The 27618-nt window shown below is 37.8% G+C and overlaps 1 protein-coding gene across 1 annotated transcript in view; it reads left to right on the top strand.

Moving 5' to 3' along the window:
* TTC6 (tetratricopeptide repeat domain 6) overlaps positions 1–26921 on the top strand; it is a 65452-nt gene extending 38531 nt beyond the window's left edge. Inside the window, exons 14-30 of the mRNA XM_030482227.1 lie at positions 875–1044; positions 1688–1808; positions 3140–3290; positions 4662–4744; positions 5838–5914; positions 6759–6919; positions 7717–7851; positions 8428–8577; positions 8817–8957; positions 9560–9673; positions 11183–11302; positions 13733–13806; positions 15442–15652; positions 23142–23294; positions 23487–23657; positions 25325–25550; positions 26785–26921. Of these exons, the coding sequence (XP_030338087.1) occupies positions 875–1044; positions 1688–1808; positions 3140–3290; positions 4662–4744; positions 5838–5914; positions 6759–6919; positions 7717–7851; positions 8428–8577; positions 8817–8957; positions 9560–9673; positions 11183–11302; positions 13733–13806; positions 15442–15652; positions 23142–23294; positions 23487–23657; positions 25325–25550; positions 26785–26921 (2395 nt within the window). The remainder of the gene's footprint in view (positions 1–874; positions 1045–1687; positions 1809–3139; positions 3291–4661; positions 4745–5837; positions 5915–6758; positions 6920–7716; positions 7852–8427; positions 8578–8816; positions 8958–9559; positions 9674–11182; positions 11303–13732; positions 13807–15441; positions 15653–23141; positions 23295–23486; positions 23658–25324; positions 25551–26784) is intronic.
* The last annotated feature ends 697 nt before the right edge of the window (positions 26922–27618 follow it).

Genomic DNA, 27618 nt, shown 5'->3' with positions numbered 1-27618 from the left:
CATGCTGATATATGGGTTCTGTGAATAGTCCTAGTGAGTATGATTAGTGTCAGTGCTCTGTGTTTGTGTAGAGTCAAGCATGTGATTTAAATTCTTGAGGAGCTGACTTTACTGTGTTAGACTGAAAAAGGAATAGTATATATTTTGCATGATAATTCTGCAGAGAAGTTGGATAAGACCCACTTTATAAGTGAAAGCTATCTTTAGTAATAAAAAAATGTTTTATATATTATGTTTTGCATTGATAAAATAATTTTACAGCCATTGCTGTCTATTAAATTTTTTCACCCATGCTTGTGATTTCTCTTGTTTACATATATTGCTGAATTTATTTCCTGAATTAGAGGGAAGAGTAGTGTAAAATAGTAGGATCTCATTTTGTAAACTTGTCTGTTTGAAAGAAATATTGAAAAATAGAACTAGTGTTTTCAGAAAGCTTTAATAGTAATGAGGACAGTTTAATATTTCTCTTTTACATCAGTTTTTTACATCTGCTGCAATAGACTATGAAACTTGGAGAGAGTTCCATTCAACTCTGTGATGCCCAAAGCTGATACAGGGTTCTATTAAATTAAACTTGTTTTTGCAAGTGTAGTGATCTGCCTGTATGGTATAGATTACCGGACTTTGTTCCTTCAGACTTGCTTTATTAAATTCAAAAAATAAAATTGAATGTTTATTCTATTTTCCAACATTTTTCCTGAGTAATTACTTCAAGGTTGCATGACAAAACCAATGGAAGAACTCTTGATATTAAGTTGGTATAACCTGTTAATGTTATAAATAAGTCTATGACTTCACACTATAACTTCATTCTGTAGGCATAATTTTTTAAGGGAAATTATATTTAAAAAGAAACTTTCTTCCTTATTAGGCTGTATCGAGGAAGAGCATATGCTAAGCAGCAACAGTATAGAAATGCAATACAAGACTTGGCAGCTGCAGTTCATCTAGACCCTTCTTGCTGGTCAGCATTCTACTATAGAGGTTGCATACTACGACAAGTTGATCCAAAAGGAGCTGTGCAGGACTTCAGTGTTTCTGGTATTACTTGTTTATTTTAATGGTGTGTATGCTTATCATTAAAAACAGGAAGGACCTTTCACCAGTGGTTACTGTACTGCAATATAACACAGATATTTCATGTTGCAAATATTGAAATGTATGGTTGTAATTTAGTGTTTGGTAATAACTTGTTCCTTTTCATTTCTCATAAAATCATAGAATGGTTAGGGTTGGAAGAGACCTTAAAGATCACGTAGTTGCAACTCCCTTGCCACCGGCAGGGACATCTTCCAGTAGGCCAGGTTTCTCAAAGCCCCGTCCAACCTGGCCTTAAACACTTCCAAGGATGGGGTGTCCACAACTTCTGTGGGACTTCTATTAAGTTTGCTATTAGACATTGACTCTTGCTGCTGTTGTTACTCTTCAGTTATTTTGCCTCTGCTTCCTAAGCTTTTCTGCTTCACTTTTAACAATTTGAATGGGTGTAACAGAATTATAAATATGTCTTGAAGGTTGAACAACTTCTGTTATGATCTAATATGTTATGTTATGATTTGACTATGATATTTTATTAAACTGTAAGAAAACTAAAGTAAAAAATGATGTGCAAGTAAGTTGCATGGAGTGACTGAAATATATGTGAATATTTGAACAGTTGTTTTTTATTCTCCCTCTTCCACAGTACTCATCAATGACACTCAGCAAAACTTCTGTTCTTTTCTTCATCGTGGGATTGTTTACTCAGAACAGTGTCAATGGTCACTGGCAATCTGTGACTTTGAAAGTGCCCTAGCTTTGAACAGGTGATTGGATTTAAGAATTTTGAATATATGCTATTTATATTCTGATTACCTGGGGGCATGAAGGTCCTAATAAAGAAAAATAGAATCAAAACTGTTATTCAGCAAATAGGCTGGAATTAAACCACACAAAACATTAATGTCTTCTTTTAGTATCTTTTGTCTCACTTACTACAGTCTTGAGTATAATAAAAATAATTATTAATGTATTTCAAAATTAAATTGTATTTTGCCTTACGTGGCAACTTGGCAAATAAATTATTGAGTTTTGGCATACAAAGGATGAAGCTGAAGTCCTAATTAAAGTTGACTACTCATGCCATAATAATTTCGTTAGTCTTTTGGGAGGGAATCTGTACACAATGCAGGTAAAAAGTCAAGCATATTTTTTTTTTGCCCCTCAAAAGAAAATGTCACAGTGACTTCTTTAACAAAAGTTAGCAAATGGCGTCCTTGAAATAAAATTATTTAAAAAAAAAAAAAAAAAGCTCTTTGTGGCCCTTGATAGTTGGTGGCTGAAACTGATGTGATTTCACAGAATTGCATTTCTTCCTACCACTTAAAAATACTTCAGAAACAGATTATATCTGTAGCAGCGATGCCATGCAAATGGCCTTACAATATGCAACAAGCATCCCATACCAGTTAGCTGCATTAATTACCTTACTCTAAAAGTACTGAGTTCTCATTCAGCCTCAGCCAACCTCAACAGCCCTGTCTTGAGCAAAGGGTTTCATTCCAATTTATGGCAGGCCTAAAGATCCCTCAGCTCTTCCTTTGTCTTGGCTGTGCTATAGGCAGTCTTGAATTTTGCCTAAAAACAGTCTGCAAGAGTGGGCTGCACAAGATATTGCGGATCTTGGAAACACAGTTCTCCCTAGCATCTAGCCAAGTGAAATGGCAGAAAATAAAGGAGCAGGCTAGATGGAAAACATGTAAGCTCTGTCAGTCTTTTAAAACTTCAGTGTGTTTTTAAAGTTGAAGAAATCAGTAATTCTCTGTGTATTCAAGTATATACAAAATTACCAGCTAGCTCTATTTCAAGCCCAGCTTCCATGGCAGAGACTTGTCATCATTTCTTCACAATTCACATTTGGACTGCTATTTTTGGTGATCAGAAAGCCTCTAGTGTCCAGCCAATCATCACAAGCTACTGAAATTATGTTTTTAATCAGCTATCTCCTCTGCTGGCAATTAAAATTCTGTAGCTCAGTGTGATCACAAAACAGATGTGTGGAAAAAGTCATAAAAAGTAGATAAGGCCTGTATAAGTTGTGGTTAATACAATGACATGTTTCATGCAATAACAAAAGGAAAAAAATTTCCGGTTTCAGCTCTGTCACCTTTGCTTACCTAAATATTGGTTTGATACTGCTGTTGCATCTCAATCGGTACCATGAAGCTATTCAACAGTTTACTAATGTCATCAAAATAGATCCTCTCAATGTTCAGGCCTATGTATGCAGAGCGCAAGCATATCATAAGGTAATAACATTGCTTTTTCTTCTGTTTGCCACTTAGTGTAGCTTTATTTATATTTATGGTTGTGAGTATTTTAACATCTATGCCTTGGTGTTATGCAGATGTTAGAACCTGCTTATAGCTATAGTTTCAAATAGTCCTAGGTACCATAATAGAATCACATGCATTACAATTGTGAAATATTGTTGGCATGTAATGCAATGACAAAAAATATTTCTAGTGTCATTTTATCTTTTCTAAATCAGTGTACACATAATCTGAGCTGGATTAATTTTTTTTTTAAATATATTTAAAAAAAAAAAAATTATTCTAGTATCTCCTCCCCCCAATTTTGAAATACAATGTTTTATAAACAGAATTTTCTTGAGAATACTAATTTTTCAGGAAAACTCAAATTTTCAGTAGTTTAATTTAATGTAAACCAGCATGTATTCTACTTCTGCATAAGATTTGAGAATATTTTCTGCTAGCAGTTGTTTTTTTGGGACCCTCTCAGGAGTACCAGGAATGGAGTATTAAGTGTGGCCTGATTTCTGTAGACTTCATTTGCAGAATCCAAACAACTGTTGTCTCACAGTGCTTAATTTGTTTTCAAAATGTTTTGATAAATTGCTTGCACTGTTCATTTTCTTCCACAACTAAAGGAAATGGCTTTTAACTCAGAGTCCATCTGTGTGGATTGATGATATTCTGTTTTTTGGTAGTGTATGAACTTGTGCCTGATTGATAGTCTATATTGGAGGCCATCCACTAACGCTCAGGTTGATTTTGTAGGGTTGTTCTTTGGGGATTTTTTTTGGATTTTATTTATTTATTTTTAAAATTTCAATGTAAAGTGGTAAAATAAAAATAGACAGTAAACTGAAGCTCAGTACATACTTTTCATCAATGCTGTTCTTTAATGAGAGTTTGAGTTAGCAGCTATCCCAGTTGGATGAATCAGTCTTTGGAATCTACACTTTAATGACGTCCTTTCTACTCAGCATCTGAAGCACACTGAATGGAACCACATGCCCAAGCACTTGAAAAATAAATGCAAATTCATTACAGCAGTGAAGATTCATCAGGACATACACGCATAACCAAATCTCATTCCCAAAAGTCCTAACTTTTCTTTAGATTTTGGAAAAGTAAAGAAACTGTCTCGAGTTTGGCTCTGCCCTGTGGGAAAGTATGGAAATATGTAGGGTAAATGTTTCAGACCTTTATTAAAAACACGTTGACCTGCTTTACAGAGGGCGTATGTGCCTTGTGAGTTGTTACCATGAGGGCATTACATCCTTCAGAACCACATTTACAGAAATAATAATTGTGTCTGCAGACTGTGTTCATATTAGCAATTAAATTGCTGTTTTTTTTCTTTATGAATTACAGATACATAATTTTTCAAATGCTCTGAAGGATATAAACCGAACCATTCATCTTTATCCAGATAAATCACAACTTTGCATATTAAGGTAGGGAAGTGATTACTTGAGAGCTTCACAGAAGTCTCACTTTAAAAAAAAATTCCACTTGAAATGCTGTTGGAGGATACTCTTGTATTGTTTGAAACCTGGTCTGAATGGGTTTTAAAAACTGTAGTGTTTTCATAGTACTTTCAAACCTGAAGAACTTTATCTGCATAATGTCACACAACTAGTGTAATTGTTATCTTGGAGGGAGGAACCGTATTTCACATACAGGATTCTGCTCTTTGAGGCACATATAGTTTCTGGGGAAAAAGAAGTAAATAGCCATGACAAAAAAGCAAGTCTGAACTTTTAAAAATATAATAATTTTCAATGTTTTCCCCGAGTGGATGGGTCCTTCACTGTTTTGTCTGCAGAATCCACATAATGCAAAGAATGTGAAGGATTGAGCCCAGGCCAGTTTAGATTTGAGCTATTCTTCCTCATCTTCAGCCCAGTGAGTACTGGCTTTTACCAAAGCAAAAGTAAATTACTAGATAAAGCTGTTTCCTTCCCTGAAAAGGCGTAAGAACTAAGGAGGTAACGCTAGGATATTATTCATCAACTGTATTAGGAGAATTAGTTACTATGTTCCAGTCAATAATACTGTATTTTTCGAATTTTGAGAGTGGGTTTGCTCAGCTTGTCTCTCAGAATGTGGCTAGCATGACCTCTTATACTGATGCCCATACCTGAAAAGGCAAAAAAAAGTCCTTGAAAACAGAATGTGTCTATCAGCTTTCAGTCTGTAGTGGATTTTAGAAACAGTATTGAGATTATTGTTGCAGTTCTTGAGATTTTAAGGATTACTATATGTGGAATACAAAGAAAATGTATTTTTTGAACTTCTATAGTTTGAAGAGAGGTAAGCGTATAATTCCTTAGTACTGTGATGTGAAAGAAAAATTAAAAATTGGACAGCTATTTCTGGTAAAAGAAAAAAAAATAGAAAAAACTTTGACTATTCCTTATTGGAAGGCGTTATTTTTCCTTTTTCGCTCTTTATGCTAGTGAAAACTTATTTCAGCAACATTTGCACTTTGAAAGAAATGCCTGGAAATAGTTTTCCTAATTCCATCCAACAAATATTTCATTACAGGGGACAGTATTTAATGGAGTTGAAGAAATATGAGCTGGCAAGTTTATGTATTCATCAACTTGCAGAAATGCATGAAGGTAACATCAATTTCCATCCATTTTCCTAGACAGTTGTGAACCATGGCAGTCTGTAACCAAGGACTTGTAAAACAAAAGTTCAAGCGTGCAAATAGATTAGTTACCATGAATCAGCTAAAATGTAGGAACTTATTATCTAGTGTATTTTGTTTGCATGTCTGAAGTCTTTAAAAAGTAATAATGGTATACACTATTGCCTGTGTTGTCACCTGTGATTTCAAAATTTCCATTATCTTTTGAGTTCTTGTTTTATATTTCTGCGTTTCAATATTGGTAATTTCTGCTTTAAAGGAATATTGAGTGAAGATTCTGTTCTGTACTTATGTACAGTCTTTTCTAACAAAATATCACATAGCTTTAGAACTGAACCTTCCCAATGCACTTGGGCAGTAAAAATGTTGCAGTGTAGTAGTTCCTTGTTATGTGCTGGGCATAAAATGGTAGTGTTCAGTGTGTCCTGAAGCTCTTGGTGAATCCATATGAATAACCATAGTGTATGAGATTAATTTCCTGTCTCTGGTAGGGACCAAGAGTGGATACACAGAGCATAAGAATATAAAACCAAAGCAGGCATATGGTGGTACTTCCACAGAGCAAAGCCTTCTTAGATGTGGGGAAAGGAAGGTAAATATTTGCAGGTGTTTATCAATCAAACTATACTTACTTATTGATAAAGAACTGTTCAACTTCAAACTTTTGTAGAAATTTAGTTTACATTTTTCGTCTTATGGATGTTAAAACAAGCTTTGATACTCTAGATATTTTAATAGCATTTAAAAGTATCACTTAAAGGTATTTTATACTGGAAAAGAAATGATTGTTTTTCATGGTGGTTTCCTTCCAGAATCCTTTGCATCTCAGCCTGTTCAGCAAGCACTCATTCAGTCATTTTGTCAAAATCACAATAAGGCCATAGAGTGCTTACTTGAAGCTACTGCTACTCAACCTGAGCCTTCAATGTTTATTATTTTAGGAAAAATACAAATGAAAGCCAAGAAAACTGAGGTTAGAAAAGTTTATATATATGCCAAGCAAGACAATGTTTTTCTTTCTCTCTGTATTATTTTAGTATTTTATGAGATGTGCTAGTATATAAATAAACTTTCAGAGAATCTAATTGTTTAAATTATAAGATCTGAGTAAGAATTTTCAACAACAGCAGCACTAATAGTTCAGCATAAATTAGGAAATGTTAGTTTTAAAACATTTGAGCTGATCAATTAAAAGATAGTTATGTAGAGTGAGATCCATTATATGTCATAATTTTGCTTCTTTTGAGATAAAATAATACAGAAGTACGTCTAGCGTTTTTGTCTAATAAAATGCAGTATAAAAGTTTAATTCTTGTTTGTGAACTGAATGTATAATGTATAGTTACAGGTATTTTCTGAACTTCATGACTATTCATATGTCATTAGGCACTGGTATTTCAAACTGATATCTCTAAACAAATACTTCATCTTGAAAGACTCACTAAAGAAAAAACTGCTATAATTCTTTTACCTAAATAACAGTATAAATAAACTGTACATTATTGCTAGATCATGTACATTAGCTACTTTGTCAGATATAAGCAAAACTCAGGAATATTTCTGGTTTTCTAATCAGTTATTAGTATGAACCATTCAGAGATCAAGAAAGTGTCTAACTCCAGCAACATCAAGGAATAATAGATTAATAGTTTTACCATGATGTTCCAAAGAAAGACTAAGAAAAAACCATTTTCAATAATTTAAAATGTCTAGCAAATCTTGCAGATTTTCAGTTAAGTGCTTTGCAACTATTGATACTCTGTTTTGCAGGATGCTGAGATAAGTTTTAAAAAAGCTATGAAGCTCCTGAAGACCTCAGCAAAAACCCTGCCTAATACATTTGAGGCTGCAGAAATATATTATCTCACAGGCCTGTGCTACATGGAGCAAAAAAGTTTATTACAGGTTGGTATTAATTATGTAGAATGTATTAGCCTTTAATTCCACTGCTGTCAAAATTGTCAGAAATATCTAATGTGGTAATACATGACAATTGCGAAAGGTGACTTTCTGTGTCAATGTACATCTGATAATACAGCTGTAGATCCTTGAAAAGCCTGTGACTTTGTAAACTAATGTACAATGTAGAGGAAAGAACTATCTGGATGGATTTTAAAGGAATTGCAATCTAGCCATATTAATCCATTGTCCATTCTAATAAACAACTTCAGTATTTCAGCTCTTACAGACAGAAGACCATGTGCGTGGTTAATATTTTGCAGTCTCACTGAAGAAATGAGATTAATTAAATGAGTTAGATTGTGCTTCCGTGAAGTTATGATTACATTAGGTAGAATGTTAAATGTGACAAAATTTTAAATAGCAGTAGATGGATGAAGGTGAAAAGACACAATGCAGGTTTATGGTGGTTTCCAGATGCAAAAATAGATCACACCTAGCTGTGCAAAAGAATCAGTTAGGCTGTGGTTTCAGCTGAACAAACAGACCATATTTAACCCAGGTGATATTTCATCCTTTTAGGCCTGTGATGCTTTTAGTATGGCTATTCGACTACATTCAAGTTACCCTGATGCTTTTTATCAGCGAGGGCTGTGTAGAATGCAGCTTGGACAAGCTAAGTGCATCCAAGACTTCAGTCAAGCACTTGCTCTTTGTCCATCACATTTCCAGGTAATACAAAGATTCCTGTTTGTGTGAGGCATTTTGGATGTGTTCAAAGACTGTCCGATTTTGCATTTATGGGTGTACTGTCTTGTAATCTGCTATCAAGCACATATAAATTACAACAAGCTTTGTAAGATATGTGTTTTTATAAACTTGTATTTTCTGTCTTCTATTTAATCCTTGTTTTATAATGCTAAGTAAATATAGTTTTTTACCTTGTCATCATTCTGTCTTCATCTCTACAGGCATATATGAGTCGTGCTGCTTACTATGGAAGTAAAGGTAGATACTCTAAGGCAATACTGAATTGCAATGAGGCGATCAAAATTCTTCCTAACAGTGTGCAAGCTTATTTTTACCGAGGAACTCTGAAGTGTCAAAATAAGGTGGGACTGTTCTTTATTGTTGTAAAAACTTGACACTTTTGAATGGTGAAATAATGGTAAAAGTATTGCTGATGGAAACCAGGGATTCAGCTTGATTATTTTACTTTCCATTCCCCACTGAAGCTGCTCTCTGATTGTTCTGTGTAACTGAAAATGCTTGATGGGTTATAGAAGCTACTGAGCACCTCTCTGGTTATTCTCTTCTTAAATTCCACAGAATAGATTCTTAGTGATAGACAGAAGTAGCAAAACTCCACAAAAGATACGTTTTATGTTAGGTAAAGATAAAATGTAAGCTAGTAAAACTAAGGATTGATTAGATATTGCAGTATATGGATATGATGTAATAAAACACTAAGAATATTTGTTTGCCCAGGCTTTGCACAAACAGAACTTCTGAAGAAGTTCTCCCACTGTAGTAAGAAATGCAGTAAGTAGTCCACAGATGGCATAGTGAAATGGTTGAATGCCTTCCAGTACTGATGAAGAATCAAAATGTAAACCTATGAAATAAAATTTTACATAGGCTATTATTTGAGGAAGAATATGTAGTGCCATGAACTCTGAATTACAGTTTATACATAGTGGTTTTTCATTTTCAGGCATTTAAAGCTGCAATTGAAGACCTTTCAAAAACTATTGACCTCAACAAAATCTGCATTTTGGCATATTATAACAGAGCTGTCTCTTATCATCAAATAAAGGACTTCAGAGAGGTATGGTATTAATTTTTTTTCAACATTACATGAGCACTTGGTTGTTCATATTAACTACTAACCTGTTATTAGCAATTAGTCAAAATTTCTGACCTCTTGCAATGTCTTCCTGAATGATTGTGCTCTTCAGGAAATTGTTTTCAAAAATGGCTTTTTATGTCACTATCATACCCGTGATATCCTTTTGAAAATGAAAGAACTGTATCCAGAAGCAGACTACATCAAAACAGGAATTTGGACCACATACAGTCCTTATTCACAACCCTGTTTTTCTGAGCGTGTTTTATACTTCTGTCAATTTACCTGTGAGCTACCTCTGAGTGTTTCTGATTTCTACTTTTATAAAGCAAAGGCACAATAGGGCACGCTAAGGCACTATGCATCTTCAGACTGGGAACAGAATGATGCTGAACTGTCTTTTTGATGAGGCCTGTTTTCTGAGACAGGGCTAGTTCCTAAGTATTTTAGCTCAGATGTCTCAAGTCAAATTGACCTTGTCAAAGGCAATTTGTTTTTAGAGGTTAATTGGCAAAGAATGATGCAGATGGGTAAATTAAAATAGGTGATTACAGCAGCTGAAGGCAGAAGTTTAAGGTGTGAAAATATTAGTTCCTTCATAAATAAGTTATTGTAAAAGTTGGTGTCAGTCTTCAGAAAAGCCACTGGAAGTACAAGGAAAGTTGCAGAAAAAAGGTAGTATGTTGACAGAAGGAATTTATGAAATCTAACAGAACAGGATTGTTAAAGCTATTTCTAATACCTAGCTTAGTTTAGAAGTCACAAAGAATAGAACTTTTCTTAAGTGGCTAGTATATGCAATACTGCAGTCAAGGACATTTTCTTATATTAGCTCTAAACTGTCTAGTTATTTGTAAGTATAATATCCAAGCTTGTCCGTCAGGTGAAAAAAAAAAAAAAGAGTTGTTCTAGGACTTCTTCAGATCAAACATTGTTGAAATACTGCTCAGGTTTGCTAAATTTGAGAACTGAGGCTTCTTCAGTCTACCTAGTCATGTCACTATGTGCTCTTTTACAAAATTTACACCCAAATTTCGTTAATACAAGTAGTGCTTAGATTTTTCAAGCACAATGAATTATATTTGAAGATACTTAATTTTAGAAGTGTTTTACTTTGGCATTAATTCATGACTAATCTAGAATAATTTTGGGTTTTTTTAAATAAGAATATGGACATAAAATTTAGCAGTAGTAATTAGAATTTATAACTCAATTTATATAATGACAAAAAAGTTTTAATTATGTCTATTTAATATATTTGCATTGCCTTTCCTTCTGTACTCTAGGAATGGGTATCTATGTGATTACAGAAGGCTCAAATTCAGTTAAATTCAATCTGAAAACAGTGAAACAGTGGAATAGCCACACTGAAGTCTATACATATGCACATGATTTGTAGGGATTTGAAAGTATCATTGAAAGTAAATTTTGAAGTATCATTGTATCCCTCTGAATAAGTTCTGGTTTAAAATACATTTCATGTTTTTGTAGGCTTTGAAAGATTATGGAATTCTCCTTCTGCTTGAATTGAATAAGGAAATAAATTTTAAAGTGTTAATTAATCGTGGACTGCTCTACATGGAACTTGATGATTATGCTAATGCTTGTGAGGTACAAAATACTTTTTTGAGTAAAGGAAATATAGAGTTTTCTGTAAAATGTAAGCTATTGCTGACATAAAGACCAGCTTGACAGTTTTTATATTCTTCTGAAAGAGTTTGTGCCCGGTTCTCATTTGTTCAACACCTAATACCACTCTGGCTGTGAAGATGCAAATAAAGTGCAGTTTTACTTATTTTACAACCTTATGCTGCTAGAATTAAACATGGTAGTTGCACAAAATTTAAGAACCTAGAACCTGATTCTTCCTGCTTTTTTGATCTTGAAGTAATTTATGTTGGGTCCAAATGAGTAGTAATTCATTGCAGAAGCCTAAGTAAATTGAGGTCCTGACTGAGTGGGCTTGTTTTTTTTCCTCTCTGTGTGTGCATGTATATGTGTAAAGGACCATTTTTGTTGAAAGGTCAGGAAAGGTCTGGCCTCAAGACTATTTTCTTAAATGTGTATATTTCTGATACTGACTCACAGTGCAGATGACTCTCATCTGGTGTAGCAATAGCAGGCTTGAAGCCCAACAACGTTAAACATTATACTTTCACACACATGGAGCTTTATTTTTGAATTTTAATTAGTTTTTAAGTTTTCTAAAAGTTTTATTTTTTAAAAAAAGCAAGGTTATTTTCAGTATAACTGGTGCATTCATTGCTTCTATTGTGGACTAATAACTTTAACATGTTATTTTCTTTATGTGATAGCAACTATTTCAGCATAGGCATTCAAAAAATTGAGTTCCATTTTTTATTTGCAAATAAAAAATGAAAAATGAATATGAATCCCATTTGAATGACCCAGAAATGTCCCACTGGAGGTGCCCAACAAAACTCTTTACAGGTGGTAGACCTTGCATAGAAATGATATAAGTAGAAATACTGTGTTACTGGTCTCTTATGCTTCAAGATGTAGTTGATCAGAATAGTTCAGGAAAGAGGCTGAGGTGTTACAGATACGTAAGGCCAGTAGAAAGAGACTGGGGCAGAACCAGCAGGATGAGCAAGAAGTTCTTTGAATAGATTGTAGTGAAAATAAATTTACAAAATGGTAATTGAACAACAGACAGAGAAATGTAACACCTAATTTAAGAAAAACATCAGTGATATGCTTGAGAGCTTCTTATATATCAATTCTGATAATATTTTATTGCAAGGAGTATATCTGTATACATGTATAGTGCTGGTTGAATGATGATTGATATAATAAGCACAGATACATACTACTTGTTATGACTATATTCCTGAGTTGGGTACACTGGAAGAAAAAGGAAAAGTTACAATGCAGTCTATGTAAGATCTGAATTGCTATATAGAGGTGTCTTTTCAGCTTATTTCTGTGAAGAGTGTGGTTACCTGTGAGGATAGCACCTTTGGTTTAAGTAAAACAAACCTGGTCCTTGGAACTTTGATCCTGTTTTTGCACTGCTCCATGTCCAGAGCAGAGTGTATTCTCCAAATTGTGCACATGAAGAATGACATTAGCTTTGCTGAGTATTCTTTGAAAGGCTTTGCTGGATGGGACAACGTGTCTCAGTATTTTTTTAAAAACAGAGCTATAATTTTATGACAGCGTCTTCACCAAAAAAGGGGTTTTATTTTAAAAAATATAAATATATGTCTGCACATCAGTATTTTGCAGCTTTTGTAATTCTAACGCTACAAAAATCTTCCGCATTTATTTTCAAAATTTGAACAAGTGAAAAATGCTTTCTGAGTTGTAGTAGAGCAGATACATCAGCTAAACCACTCCTACTACATACTTTTGTCTTTCCCATGCAGAAGCCTGAAGTGCTTCCTTACATCGTAATTTAAATGGTTGTATTTGATTTTAAAAGCACTAGTACCATTTTTACATTTGAACTACATATATCAAAACCAAAAGCATTTTGAAATATGTTCTGAGTTTAAGTAAAAGTCAAAAGTCAAAAGCCCTATGAAGTCTTTCACTGAAACATTGTGGATAGTTTCCCAATACAAATATGAGTTTGGTTTACAACATTTGTCAAAGTAATAACAGGAAGTAACTAGATAATTTTATTACTTGAAGAATTCTGTTGAAATTGCATATAGTAAAATATATTTTCAATATATATGTATTTAAAAATAACAGCTAAGGTACAGTATTTCTGTTAAAAATAAGCAAAAAATACCTTTCTGGAAGGTTTTGTTTCTGGAAATGATGCCTGCAGCTTTGTAGGGAATGCCATGATACCACGTAACTTTGGACATTTTATTCTATCAAAGTCTGGGACAAGAAGTATGAAAACAGTTAAATACATCTCCAATATTTCTGAATATTTCTGCCTTTGTCAGAAGTCATCTCCCTTTTTATGTAGGAGTATAAAACTTATAAAACTGTTCAGCTAAAACCACAGTGGTAGGTGAAATGAAGCAATATCAAATTACATGGTTTAATGTCTGTTCTTTTCAGGACTTTAAAGAAGCAGTGTTGCTTAGTCCAGATGACAGCCAGATCTTTCAAGCTATTGGAATCTGCTATCATAGGTAGGATACATAGTTTTGTTTGATGGAGAGTAGAAAAATGAAACAATCCCTGAGCTTTATATTCCTGTTCACCTTTTCATATCAAGTGCACTGAGAACTTGGAGAGGGAAAAATGGTAAAGAGGAATAGAAAAAAGAAAATTAGGGTTGGTTTTTTTTCCAAGTTTAAAAACAGGTATTAAAATCTTCTGGTATCAAGCAACTATGTGCGCATGACACTGTTAGGAGGAAATACTAGGGTGATAAAATAGAACCAAGAGAAGGACTGAAGAACAAGAATTCTGAGATAAACAAACTTGGATTGGTTTGTTCAGAATTAGTTAGGATGCAATTTCTGTTTAAATATGCATTTTTGTCCTTCAAAGAAAAGCAAAAACCTCAATGGTTGTCCTTGCCTGAATTTTTTATTTGGAAATTGTAAAGTGTAGTTTCATCAAGATGAATCTATGTATTTAGAAAGACTAAATTAAATCTGTTAATCACTTAAAATTGATATAAATTGAAAGAAATAAGATATGCATTAGTATCTCAGTCTACTTACCATAGTGGCACTTGGAGTTGATAGCTCCTATTTTAAAACTTCTTGCATGCTAGATAGTTAAGGCATAACCAGTTCCGTCTTTCACAGTGTCCAGATGATGTAGAACTCGCACAGGAATACTGAATCCTGATTCTAAGAACTGAACATATGATTTTTCATGCCCATGTCTTTATTCAACTGTCAAAGGAGTCACTAGTAACTATATAGCTCACATGTATAACTCATTTTAAGATGCCTTTGGAATCCATCCTGCAGTCTCTAACATCATGACTACCTATCAACAGGGTTGGAATGAAGCCCTAATTTGTATTTGCTTTTAAAAAGCTTCAGGCAGCTTATATTCAAACACTATCAGTATCAACTTGTCAAAGTACAAAATTGTTTTACCATGTTAAAGTTTTTGCTTTGTGTGTAAAGATACTTACTAGCATTCATTGACTTTTCAGGTATTCTTTTTTATACCTACTTGGTATACCTCAGTTCATATTTAAGGATGGGGTTCCACATTTAGCTTCCTCTTAGAGCAGAATGGTGTATGCTTAGAACTTTGAATATTATCTCTTTTTACTCTTATGTTTAGCATAGTTAGATAAGTTCATGAATTGGTATGAGAAAAAGCAGAGAGGAGGGTTGTATTAGAAGTAAATTATTTATGGTTGAAACATCTATGCCTGAAGAGACTACCAAAACCATGTTTGGTCATGACATTTGGACAGCATGAATGACTCGGGTAAAGTGTCTCTGAGTACAACTGTTGAGAAGGTGAAATCTTGGCCCAGTTTTGCTGTTTTCTTCCTCAGGCCAAGGAATTCAAACTGAAGTCTGCAAGGTCTTACACTAATTACCTTCACTGTTATAACCACTGGTAAGCTCATATAGAAAGCAAACTTAAGGGAAAAAATGTCCCTTTCAGTCAGAATTGAACTACTTTGAGTGGGGTTGTACTTGCTGATTATGCATAAATTGAGAAATGGTGGGGGGTTTGGAACTAGATGATCTTGAGGTCCTTTCTAACCCTAACTATTCTGTGATTCTATAATTTTATTTACAGATTTTTTTTTTTAAACAGCAGGCATCAATATCTCTATTTTTTAGACTTCATGAGCCTGAAGAAGCTGTGAGATCATTTGACCAGGTTCTCAAACTAGATCCTGTTTCTGTGGATGCCTATGTTGGACGAGGAAATTCATACATGGAAAAAGGGGATGAAGCTGGTTGTAAACGAGCACAGAAAGATTTCTTGAGAGCAGTTCACCTGAATCCAAAGTGTGTAAAAGCCAGGATTTGCTTAGGATACAACTTGCAGGTAACACACCATAATTCATTGTCAATGCTTTTTAAAAAAAACAAACAAAACATCAACCTTATATGCATACACTTATACATAAAATAACCGCAATAAACATAAAATAATCCATGTGATTTAGACAAGCCTTATGATATCTTTCATCCTAAGTAAATGAATAAACCATTATTTTCTTTTCACTTTTGTGCCCAGTCTTGGAGTTCTGCTCTCGAATAATGGAATATCAAGTAACCTTACACTTGTTGATTTGCAGATATGGTTCTCTGATAAACTAACATGAGGAACTAGGATATTTTGTGTGTATGAGCTGTATACTGAAGTAAAAAGCAGCCGAAGTGTTGATAAATCTGTGTAAAACCAAGTCTCATATATACAAATGATCCACACTGTTACCAAGGGATTTTAGCTGATTTGCTAAAGGCCTTATATATAATGACCTCTGAAAACTACTCACCTACATAGAAAATAAACATCTATATCAGTAAAGGGATATATGATATGACTTGGCAGTTTTTGTCTGTGTCAAATTTCTGTCCTTTAGTTACTGTGGTTTATTATATCCAGTTGTGTGAAATGTCTTGAATTGTCATGAATTTTTTTGCAATTGAATGTTTGCCAATGTGAACAAGGGACTAATGTTGTTAGCCTGTGTCAGGTAGTCTTGCACAGGTGTCATGCACATTTCCTTTTACAGCTTTGCCAATTCATTTAAATTCTAACTAATGCTTTCACAATGCTTTTGAGAGGCACTGTGCAAGAAGAAAAACCTGGAGTTGACTGCATTGGTGAGTAGGTAAGAATAAGATGTAGATAGGAATTAGACGTCTTCAGTGTACGAGGCAACCCAGAAAGTTCACATAGTGGTAGGTGCTTAATTTCTGAGAGGTCTAAATCTCACTAGACACCTTCTCTTAAGCCTTATTGTACCTATTGGGACTTAAACATAGACACATGTGAAGTATTTTGATGTGGGGGATTAGGCGATTTGCTTTTCAAGTTCGCTTAATTAATACATATGTTAGGAAAATGTTTACATTTTGCCTGTGGTCCCAAGTGGCCTACTTGCCCCGAATTAAGCACTTTTTTGGCTGTACTAAGTCCTTATAAGGTACAGTATACCCAAGTTCCATTTGACCATCCAGGGGAGGTACTTCTGCTGAACTTAGTGGTTTAATTTTATTGCTATGTGAAGTCCAATATACAGGTCTTCAGATCACAAGCTCATACATAGCCCATCAAGAGTTGAATCTGGTGAGGGACATGAAGGTCAACAAGAAAGGCTTCTACAAGTACATCAGTAGCAAAATGAAAATTAGGGAACATGTGGACCTGATGCTGAATGTGGCTAGGGATGCAGTGATAAAGAACATGCAGAGGTGCTCAATGCCTTCTTCACCTCGGTCTTTATGGGTAAGACTGTCTTTCAGGAATCCCAAGTCCCTGTGACCAGTGGAAAAGTCCAGAGCAAGGAAGACTTACCCTTCATGGGTATCAGGTTAGGGAACACTTAAACAAAATGGACAAAATAAATCCATGGGATATAATGGAATACACCCACAACTGCTGAGGAACTAGCCAACATCGCTGTGAGGCCACTCTCAATTATCTTTGAAAGGTCATAGCAATTGATAGAGATTCCTGAAGACTGAAAGAAAGTGAATGTCACTCCTATCTTCAAGAATGGCAAGGAGTAGGATCTGGGAAACTACAGGCAGGTCAGTCTATTAACTCAGGAAGGACGAAGGTGATTTAGAATCATAGAATCATAGAATCGTAAGGGTTGGAAAGGACCTTAAGATCATCTAGTTCCAACCCCTCTGCCATGGGCAGGGACACCTTGCCCTAAACCACGTGGTTCAAGGCTCTGTCCAACCTGGCCTTGAACACCGCCAGGGATGGAGCATCCACAACCTCCCTGGGCAACCCATTCCAGTGCTTCACCACCCTCACTGTAAAGAACTTCTTCCTTATATCTAGTCTAAACTTCCTCTGTTTAAGTTTGAACCCATTACCCCTTGTCCTACCACTCCAGTCCCTAAGGAAGAGTCCCTCCCCAGCATCCTTGTAGACCCCCTTCAGATACTGGAAGGCTGCTATGAGGTCTCCACGCAGCCTTCTCTTCTCCAGGCTGAACAGCCCCAACTCTCTCAGCCTGTCTTCATACAGGAGGTGCTCCAGCCCTCTTATCATCCTCGTGGCCCTCCTCTGGACTCGCTCCAACAGCTCCATGTCCTTTTTATGTTGAGGACACCAGAACTGTACACAGTACTCCAAGTGAGGTCTCACGAGAGCAGAATAGAGGGGCAGGATCACCTCCTTCGACCTGCTGGTCACGCTTCTTTTGATGCAGCCCAGGATACGGTTGGCTTTCTGGGCTGCAAGCGCACACTGCCGGCTCATGTTAAGCTTCTCGTCAACCAACACCCCCAAGTCCTTTTCTGCAGGGCTGCTCTGAATCTCTTCTCTGCCCAGCCTGTAGCAGTGCCTGGGATTGCCCCGACCCAGGTGTAGGACCTTACACTTGGCTTGGTTAAACTTCATAAGGTTGGCATCGGCCCACCTCACAAGCGTGTCAAGGTCCCTCTGGATGGCATCCCTTCCCTCCAGCATATCAACCGAACCACACAGCTTGGTGTCGTTGGCAAACTTGCTGAGGGCGCACTCAATCCCACTGTCCGTGTCGCCGACAAAGATGTTGAACAGGACCGATCCCAACACTGATCCTTGAGGGACACCACTCGTTACAGGTTTCCAACTGGACATCGAGCCATTTACCACAACTCTTTGCGTGCGGCCATCGAGCCAGTTTTTTATCCACTGAGTGGTCCATCTATCAAATTGATGTCTCTCCAATTTAGAGACAAGGATGTCGTTCGGGACAGTGTCGAACGCTTTGCACAAGTCCAGGTAGATGACGTCAACTGCTCTGCCGCTGTCCATCAGTTCCGTGGCTCCATCATAGAAGGCCACCAAATTGGTCAGGCAGGATTTCCCCTTAGTGAAGCCATGTTGGCTGTCACTAACCACCTCGTCGTTTTTCATGTGCCTTAGCATGTTTTCCAGGAGAAACTGTTCCAAGATTTTGCCAGGCACAGAGGTGAGACTGACTGGTCTGTAGTTCCCCGGGTCTTCCACCTTCCCCTTCTTGAAAATGGGGGTTATATTGCCCTTCTTCCAGTCATCAGGAACTTCACCTGACTGCCAGGATTTTTCGAATATGATGGACAGTGGCTTAGAAACTTCATTTGCCAGCTCCTTCAGGACCCGTGGATGGATTTCATCAGGTCCCATGGACTTGTGCACGTTCAGGTTCTTAAGATGGTCTCGAACCTGATCCTCTCCTACAGTGGGCCTAAGGTCTTCATTTTCACAGTCCCTGCATTTGCTTTCCAAGACTTTCATGGTGTGGTCAGAGCATTTGCTGGTGAAGACTGAGGCAAAGAAGTCATTAAAAACCTCAGCCTTCTCCAAATCCATGGTAGCCAGTTCTCCTGATAGCTTCCGGAGAGGGCCCACGTTGTCCCTAGCCTGTCTTTTATTTGCTACGTATCTATTGAATCCTTTCCTGTTGTCTTTTACATCCCTTGCCAAACTTAATTCTAGCTGGGCCTTAGCTTTCCTAACCTGCTCCCTAACTTCTCGGGCAATGCTCCTATATTCTTCCCAGGCCGCCTGTCCTCGCTTCCACCTTCTATAAGCTTCTTTTTTCCCTCTAAGTTTCCTCAGCAGCTCCTTGTCCATCCATGGAGGTCTCCTGGCCCTCCTGCTGCACTTTCTTCTAGTTGGGATGCAACACTCTTGAGCACGTAGCAGGTGATCCTTGAATACTGACCAGCAGTCTTGGGCCCCATTCCTGACTAGCCTGGCAAGCCTCCTACCAAAACAGCTCTTCCCCTTCTTTGTCAGACCAGCTCCACCAGCCTCCAGTAGATCTGGCCTCCCAAATGGAGCCCCATGTTCTAAATAGCCAAACCCCTGACTATGGCACCAGCATTCTAACCATTTATTAACCTGCCAAACGCGCCTAGCTTTTTTAAGGTCCTCCCCTTTGCCCTGGAGAATCGATGAAAAAACTATCTGAGCTCCAGAGCCCCTGACCACCTCTCCCAGGGCTCTGTAGTCCTTCTTAATGTTTTCCAGGCTACTGCTATCTATATCTCTAGCACCCACATGGACCACTAGGAGCGGGTAATAGTCAGCAGGACTTACTAGAGCAGGCAGCCTCTCAGCAACATCCCTGATCCGAGCGCCTGGCAGGCAACACACCTCCCTCGAGACTGGATCAGGCCGGCAGATGAGCGCCTCTGTGCCTTTCAAAGTAGAGTCCCCTACTACTATGACCCTCCTCTTTTTCCTGGAGGCACCAGTAGCGATCCTCTTTACTGGTGCATCAGCAGGGTGCTCATTAGGTGTGGTGGGTGCTTTCTCATTAGCCCCCTGCAGAACCGCGAAGCGGTTCTGGGTGGGGACATCAGATTTAGGAGGAAGCCCCTTGTCGTTAATTGTCCTCTTCCTCCTTTTTTTGTTCGTTTTTCTCATGACTAATTCCCAGCTTCCTGGGTTGCTGCCCTCCTTCTTTCCTATAGGAGCAGTGCTAGACGTTTGCAGCCCCTGCGCAGTTTGGGCCTGGAGCAAGCAGCCCAGCTTCCTCTCAGCTTCCCTGGCATCTTTTAGCTCTCCAACAGCCTCCCGTAGCTCAGCCACCTGCTGCAGGAGGACCTCCACCAGGGCGCACCGAGTGCAGCCCTGTCCATTGTGCACCCTCGCCTCAAGAGACCAGTCAAGGCACTTTCTACACTCCGAGGTCTGCGCCGCAGCCTCCACTCTCATCGGCTCTGTCTGGGTGCCTACGCTGGCCACCGCCAGGGCAGAGCTCCCAGAGCGGGCCCTGCTCCTGAGGCGAGTGCTCACTAGCCCGCTCGCCGCCCGCTCGCCCTGCCTGCGCGAACTGAACTGCCACGCCACACCCTGTTTGCCGCGCTCCTGGTCGCTCGCGCTCCCTGGGATGGGTTTTTACCCACTGAGGGCTGGTGCCGTCACTCCTGGCGCCGCAACCTGTGAGTCAGCTGCTCGCGTCAGCTGAGCTGCCGGCTCCTGGGCAAGTCCTGTCGAGGACTTGAGGCTCCCTCGGTCGCTCTTGCCGCTCCCAACTGAGGCTCCTGGACGCTGTGCTTCCCCCCGCTCCGGTGTTAAAGGCGTCCTCTCTGGAGATACCTCGGCAATTCAATTTGAAGTAGTCCGCATGGGTTTGTCAGCAAAAATCTTGCTTAATGAACCTGATAGCCTTCTATGATGAGATAATTAGTTTGGTGAATGAAAGGGGAGCAGTGAATGTTGTTTATCTCGACTTTAGCAAAGCTTTCAGTAGACTTCCATAAGGTCTTTGTAGAAAACCTGAAGTATGGTCTAGATAAATGGGCAGTGAGGTGAAATGAAAACTGGTTGAGATGTCAAGCTCAAAGGGTAATTATTTGTGCCATAAAGTCCAACTGGAGGCCAGTCACTAGTGAAGTAACCTTAGAGGTCAGTAATGGTTCCAATAGTGATAACATCTTAATGACCTAGGTGATGAAGTGCACCTTCAGCAAGGGATGCCATCAAGAGGGACCTTGACATGCTTGAGAGGTGGGCCAATGCCAGCCTCATGAAGTTCAACCAAACCAAGTGCAAGGACCTACACCTGGGTTGGGGCAATCCCAGGCACAGCTACAGGTTGGGCAGAGAAGAGATTCGGAGCAGCCCTGCAGAGAAGGACTTGGGAGTGTTGGTTGATGAGAAACTGAACATGAGCCAGCAGTGTGATTGCAGCCCAGAAAGCCATCCATATCCTGGGCTGCATCATAAGAAGCGTGACCAGCAAGTCGAAGGAGATGATCCTGCCCATGATAAGGGAGCTCAAGCACCTCCCATATGAAGACAGGCTGAGAAAGTTGGGGCTGTTCAGCCTGGAGAAGAGAAGGCTGCAAGGAGGCTTCATAGCAGCCTTCCAATATCTGAATGGGGCCTACAAGGATGCTGGGGAGGGACTCTTCATTAGGGACTGTAGTGATAGGACATGGGATAATGGGTTCAAACTAAAACAGGGGAAGCTTAGGTTAGATATAAGGAAGAAGTTCTTTACAGTGAGGGTGGTGAGGCACTGGAATGGGTTGCCCGAGGAAGTTGTGAATGCTCCATCCCTGGCAGTGCTCAAGGCCAGATTGGACGGAATCTTGAGTGACATGGTTTAGCTTGAGACGTCCCTGCCCATGGCAGGGGGGTTGGAACTAAATGACCTTAAGGTCCTTTCCAACCCTAACTATCCTATGATTCTAAGTTTGCAAATGATACAAAACCGGGAGGAGTGGTTGATACACCAAATGGTTGTGCTGCCATTTGGAGGGTTGACGGGCTAGACAGCCTAGAGGAATGGCAGCCAGGAACCTCATGAAGTACAAGGGAAAGCGAGAAGTTCTGCGTCTAGGGAGGAATAACCTCATGCACCACTACAAGCTGGGAGCTGACTTGCTTAAAAGCAACTTCACAGAAAAGGATCTGGGGTCCTGATGGACAACAAGCTGAAGCTGTCAGTGATGTGCCCTTGCAGTCAAGAAGGCCAATGATACCTTGGTAGTGCTAAAAGCAACATTGCCAGAAGATCGAGGGAGATGATCCTTCTCCTCTACTCGGCCGTGGTGAGGCCCCATCTAGAGTACTGTGTCCAGTCCTCGTCCTATACAAGAGAGACATGAATGTACATGAAGGTCCTCATCCAGTGGAGGACCACTAAGATGTTTAAGGGCTTGAAGCATCTGTGATACAAAGAGAAGAGATGAAGGCTTAATAAGGAATCCTATAAATATCGGATGAAGGAGTGCAAATAAAGTGGAGCCAGACTTCTCTTAATGGTGCAGAGTAGCAGGACAGGAGCTGATGGGCACAGACTGAAGGGTGCCCAATGATAGGAAAGGAGTCAATGGGCACAAACAAAAATATAGGAAATTACATTTAAATATCAGAATTTTATTTATTTATTTATTTATTTTATTTTATTTATTTATTCATTGTGAGGATGATCAAACACTGGAAAGTATTATGCACAGAGGTTTTAGAATCTTCATCCTTGAAGATATTCAAAATTTAACTGTACATGGTCCTGGGCAACCTGCTCCAGCTGACCCTGCTTTGAGCAATGGTTGGCCTAGACAATCTCCAGAGATCCCTGCAAAACTCAACCGTTTGGTGATTCTGTGATATAGGAAAGGTAATACTTGCAGTTAAGACAGTTGTGACAGATTAATTACACAGTTGCAAAGACAATTAGTATTGCATAGTTGACAAGATATTAAAAAAACCCCAAGATACTTGAATTTTATTTTTTTTTTAATTTAATTAACTGAGTTTGTAAATGTAAGCATACTTCCATTCTCTGCTGTATTTTAAGTGGGACCATTAGTACGTTTGGCTTTTCTTATGTTTCTTATTGTGGCTTCTTTGCGATTCATTTTAGGCCCTTGGAAAGCTTCAGAGAGCATGGAGCCAATTTACAGTTGCCATTTGCATTGATCCAAAATGCCATGCTGCATACGCTGGACGAGCTTCAGTCTGTCTTCAAAGTGATGAAACGTTTGCTGCATTTCAAGATACAAATACTGCACTAAAGGTAGACGTTAGCTTAAATCAACCTGTTGCCATGAAGCCAGCCAATACTGTACATTAATAGTTGCCAATCTGGATTAGAAGGTGCAATTAATTTTTTTTTTCTTAAAGTAAATGTATTTTTGAAAGCCAGAATAAATTACTGTAGAAGTGTAAATTTTCCCTGAGTAAAAATGCATCTACATTTTCCTTTCAGCTCACTACCACTGCTGCGCTGCTAACAAATAGGGGTGTCATCAATCAGTTAATGGGATATCTGCCCTATGCCATGAAGGACTATCAACAAGCAATTTCTGTTGACCCAAACTATGCATTAGCCTATTTCAATGCAGCAAATATCTACTTCAATAATCAACAGTTTTCACAGGTAACTCTACAGTCTGTCTTTATACTTTCAGAAGTTGTTTTCTTGAATAAATACTGATGGTATAAAGCTGTATAATTAACATGAAGCTTTCTTACTTTGAATTTCGTGGTCCTCATGAATTAAACTGTAGTAATTAATAATAAATAATTGCCCTACTACTGTGTATTTTATCATTGGAATGAATGAACTAAGATTCATGACAGATAGGATACACATCACAAAAGTTTGTAAATAGTTGAGATACTAAAATCCCACTGATGTTCAGTAACTTCCCCCCAGCCTAACTCCCATACATTAAATAATTTGCCCAGGTTCACTGTAGCATCATGACAAGGAGAATGAAAAGAATCTCCTGCTGATGAACTTTAATCAAAAAGTCAGATTTTCCTCCTATTACCACAGTAACTTTGGAGTTTTAAATCACCTAGTTCTACTTAAATACGGTGAGTATCTTCAAATATAGAACAGTTGGATACTGAAATTCCTCTTGTGAGACAATTTAAAATCTGCTTGAAGGCAAAGACCATGTCTTTTAATCTGTGTGAGAAGGCCTCTGCAATGATTTTTCCTTTGGTCTTCTGGTCACATTTCCTGCGCATAGGCTTAAGCTCTTATTTGATTGGAGCTTTGTGGTCCAGCAGCTGTGGAAACCCAGAACTAGTATGGATGTTTCAGTACATTTCATCTAGTTGAATTAATTTTCTCGTGGAGTTGCATGTGTAAATACTTCAGCTTGCAGTTCACTTATTAAGGAATTCATCATGTATAGTACAGGCTTGGCATACGATTTTAAACCTAGCTTGTACTTCATACAGCACAAGAAATAGATCATGTAAGAAAAAATTTAATGTTCATACATGTCTCTCTGTTAAATTTTTTGTTGCTCTTGTGCATTTCTTAGACTTGGACCAAAAATTCCTTAGGAATGCATGGTCAGTGCCCTGTGTATGACTCCTTCTGTGATCTCTTATCCACCTTGTATCATTCCTCCATGAGTGGTCTTGCATAGGCTGTTCTTCCTCTTTACTGTGTTTCTGTGACTCCTTATTGCCCGCAGAAACTGTCTAATAATGAAGAGAGAAGTTTGGTGTTGCATTATAAACATGTTAATTCAAATTGGTCTTAGTGTACAGCTTATTTCTTCCTGCTATAAGTACACTTCAGGATAAACAGCAGAAAGGAAGGAATAACCCCACAAGGGATTATTGAAAAATATCACAAGTGATGCACAGTACAATTGCTCTCCACCTGCTGACCAATACCCAGCCCTTCCCCAAGCAGACCATCAGCCCTTCAGCCCAACTGACCAACCAGTATATAAACTGCAGTTTATATACTGAGCATCATCTTCTGTGGTATGGAATAGCCCTTTGGCAAGGTCAGGTCAGCTGTCCTGACTGTGCTTCCTCCTGGCTTTTTGTGCGCCTCCTCACTAGCAGAGCATGAGAGACTAAAAAGTCCTTGATATGGGTAAGCACTATTTAGCAACAACTCAAACATTGGTGTGTTATCATTATTCTCAGACTAAAGCCAAAGCACAGCCCTACCAGCAGCTACTAGGAAGAAAATTAACTCTATTCCAGCCAAAATTAGGATGGCAAGTTGTACATAAGCTATTTCTTCAATTTTTAACGGCATACTTTATCTCCAATTCACGTATTTTGTAGGCTTATTGCTATTATTCCAAGGTATTAGAACTTGATCCAAGAAATGAATCTGCTGTTATAAATCGTGCTATTACAAATACGTTATTAAACAATATTGAAGAAGCAAAAGAAGACTTTGAGAAGGCAGTATGTCTCTGCCCATTCTCTGCAGCAGTGTATTTTAACAGGGCAAATTTCTATAATGGATTGAAGCAATATGAACTAGCTGAAAAAGACATTTCAACAGGTAAATCTGTCATGATTATGTTTGGTAGCATACTAACAATTATGATAATAAATTTCTTGGCTTTCTTTTATGATTCAGAAAATATATGTATATTTTCGCTAGTATATTTTCTACCTAATTTAATCAGATATTATGATGTGATTAAAAAGAGAAAGTTAAACATACTAATTGTGGTTTGTTTTTTTTTTTCCATTCTCAAAATAGAAAGAATATGTGAATTAGACAGTAAACTATTTCATACAATGTATGTCATTAGCAGTTGAACAAAGCCTCTTCTGAATGAAATTGTGGCAAGAAGTTATGGGAAAATACTATAGTTACCAAGTCTGAAAACATTTTGTCAGTTTTTGTGTGTGTGTTGAGATCTGTAGGTGCTTAGAAAATGGCATTCAGGAAGCTTATTTTATATATAAACATGAAATTTAATGAATGTGCTTTTTGTAGAACAAGTTTTGAAACAGTATTTGGCTTCCATAAGCTTTTCTGCTGGGAATATAGACATGGTTCATAGAGAAGAGGAACTAAATCAAACTTTCGTCCTGATCTTAGTAAAACCCAAACCTTTTGTTCAGGTTCAAAACAGCTGAGCTATATTGCTCTGTTGCTTCTTTTGTCATTGCTACTAACATGAGATTCAGCCCCCCCAGATACACACGCACACTTCTTCCAGTAACTAAAGCTATGTTTAGTTCATATTGATTTTATTGAAACAAAATTTTGTAATATGACTTTGGTTTGACGACACTTGATTGCACAGGTAATTGATTAAAAAAAAATTTTCCCTCTAAAGCAGAATTTTGAAACAGCAGAGTAAGCTTTCCAACAAGTGCATAAACCCTGTTTATACAGTGGAGAAACTCAATAAGATACTGGGTTCATTGCCATGTTCCAGATGCATGGTGGTAGTTTTCTTCTCTAAGATTTTGCTTACGTTTCAGAGGAAAGCATAGTTTCAGCTGTCGGGGAAAAATTAAAGTGAGATTCACAAATGGCATCAGAAAGAGAAAAAAATCCAAGTATAAATAACATAACAACGTTGCCTACGTCTTGATGTAAAGTTAATGTATGTAATATGTTTTCTCTTTTGAAAGCATGACTGGAGAAGAATTTGGGCAACACAAAAGTTTTTGGAAACTGATTCTCGTTATAGTCATATGATAATGTTTGGGGTTTTTTTGTTTTTGTTTTCTCTTTTTAAAAAAGAGGCCTAACATTCTACTTCTTATTTTTACAGCATTGTCTATTCAGCCTAATGATGCCTTGATGTATAAATTTAGAGCTGGTATTCGTGGTAAATTGGGTTTCAATAAAGAGGCTGTAGAAGACTACAAACAAGCAATCACCATTCAAGAACAGATTGATTCCATGTGAAAAACACCAGTTCTCATGCCACATGGGTTCTATTTACAGATTTCTCAGACCTCTAATTAAAAAAGTCCAACATGCAAGAAAAATTTATAACTTATCTTCATTTTCATATATTCTACACACATTTTAGACACATTTATGCAAATTCTAGACACATTTAGACACATTTGTGCAAAGCTTGCCAGAGTTATTTAAGAATGGAATGTCACATTTAATTTTTATGAGGTAGATGGTTCTTTATTTGTTGGTATCAAGAGATAATTGGATGTGTGCAAAAATGAAAGACAGAGAAGAGGAAATTACAGGGAGAAAACCTCAATGGTCCTGGTTATAGAAAGATGAGACTATACTCCCACTTCCCTCCTAAATATAAATGCTTACAGTGATGCCAATGATGCTAATTATATGTCCCCTGGATCATTTGGGAAAAATTCTAAGATGGTTACCAAATGCTCGTGACTGCTAACTAGGTCTCACTTTCTTCCTGATCTTCCTTCCGTACCTTTTCATGAGATTTCCTATTCCCATCACTCACATGGTAGGGGAAAGCTATTGTGCAAGGTCTATCTGCTGCAGTGCGTGAGAACTACTCTGACAATTGAAATTTTAGAAAGACATGATTCAGTTTGTGAGTAAAAGGTTGAGGTTACTTGCTGCCACTTAAATATATTACAGTGTGCCATCTAGAAGAGGCAGGTAA

The sequence above is a fragment of the Strigops habroptila genome, chromosome 4, assembly GCF_004027225.2.
Source record: "Strigops habroptila isolate Jane chromosome 4, bStrHab1.2.pri, whole genome shotgun sequence".
Lineage (NCBI taxonomy): Eukaryota > Metazoa > Chordata > Aves > Psittaciformes > Psittacidae > Strigops > Strigops habroptila.
This window is presented reverse-complemented; position numbering and strand designations above follow the sequence as displayed.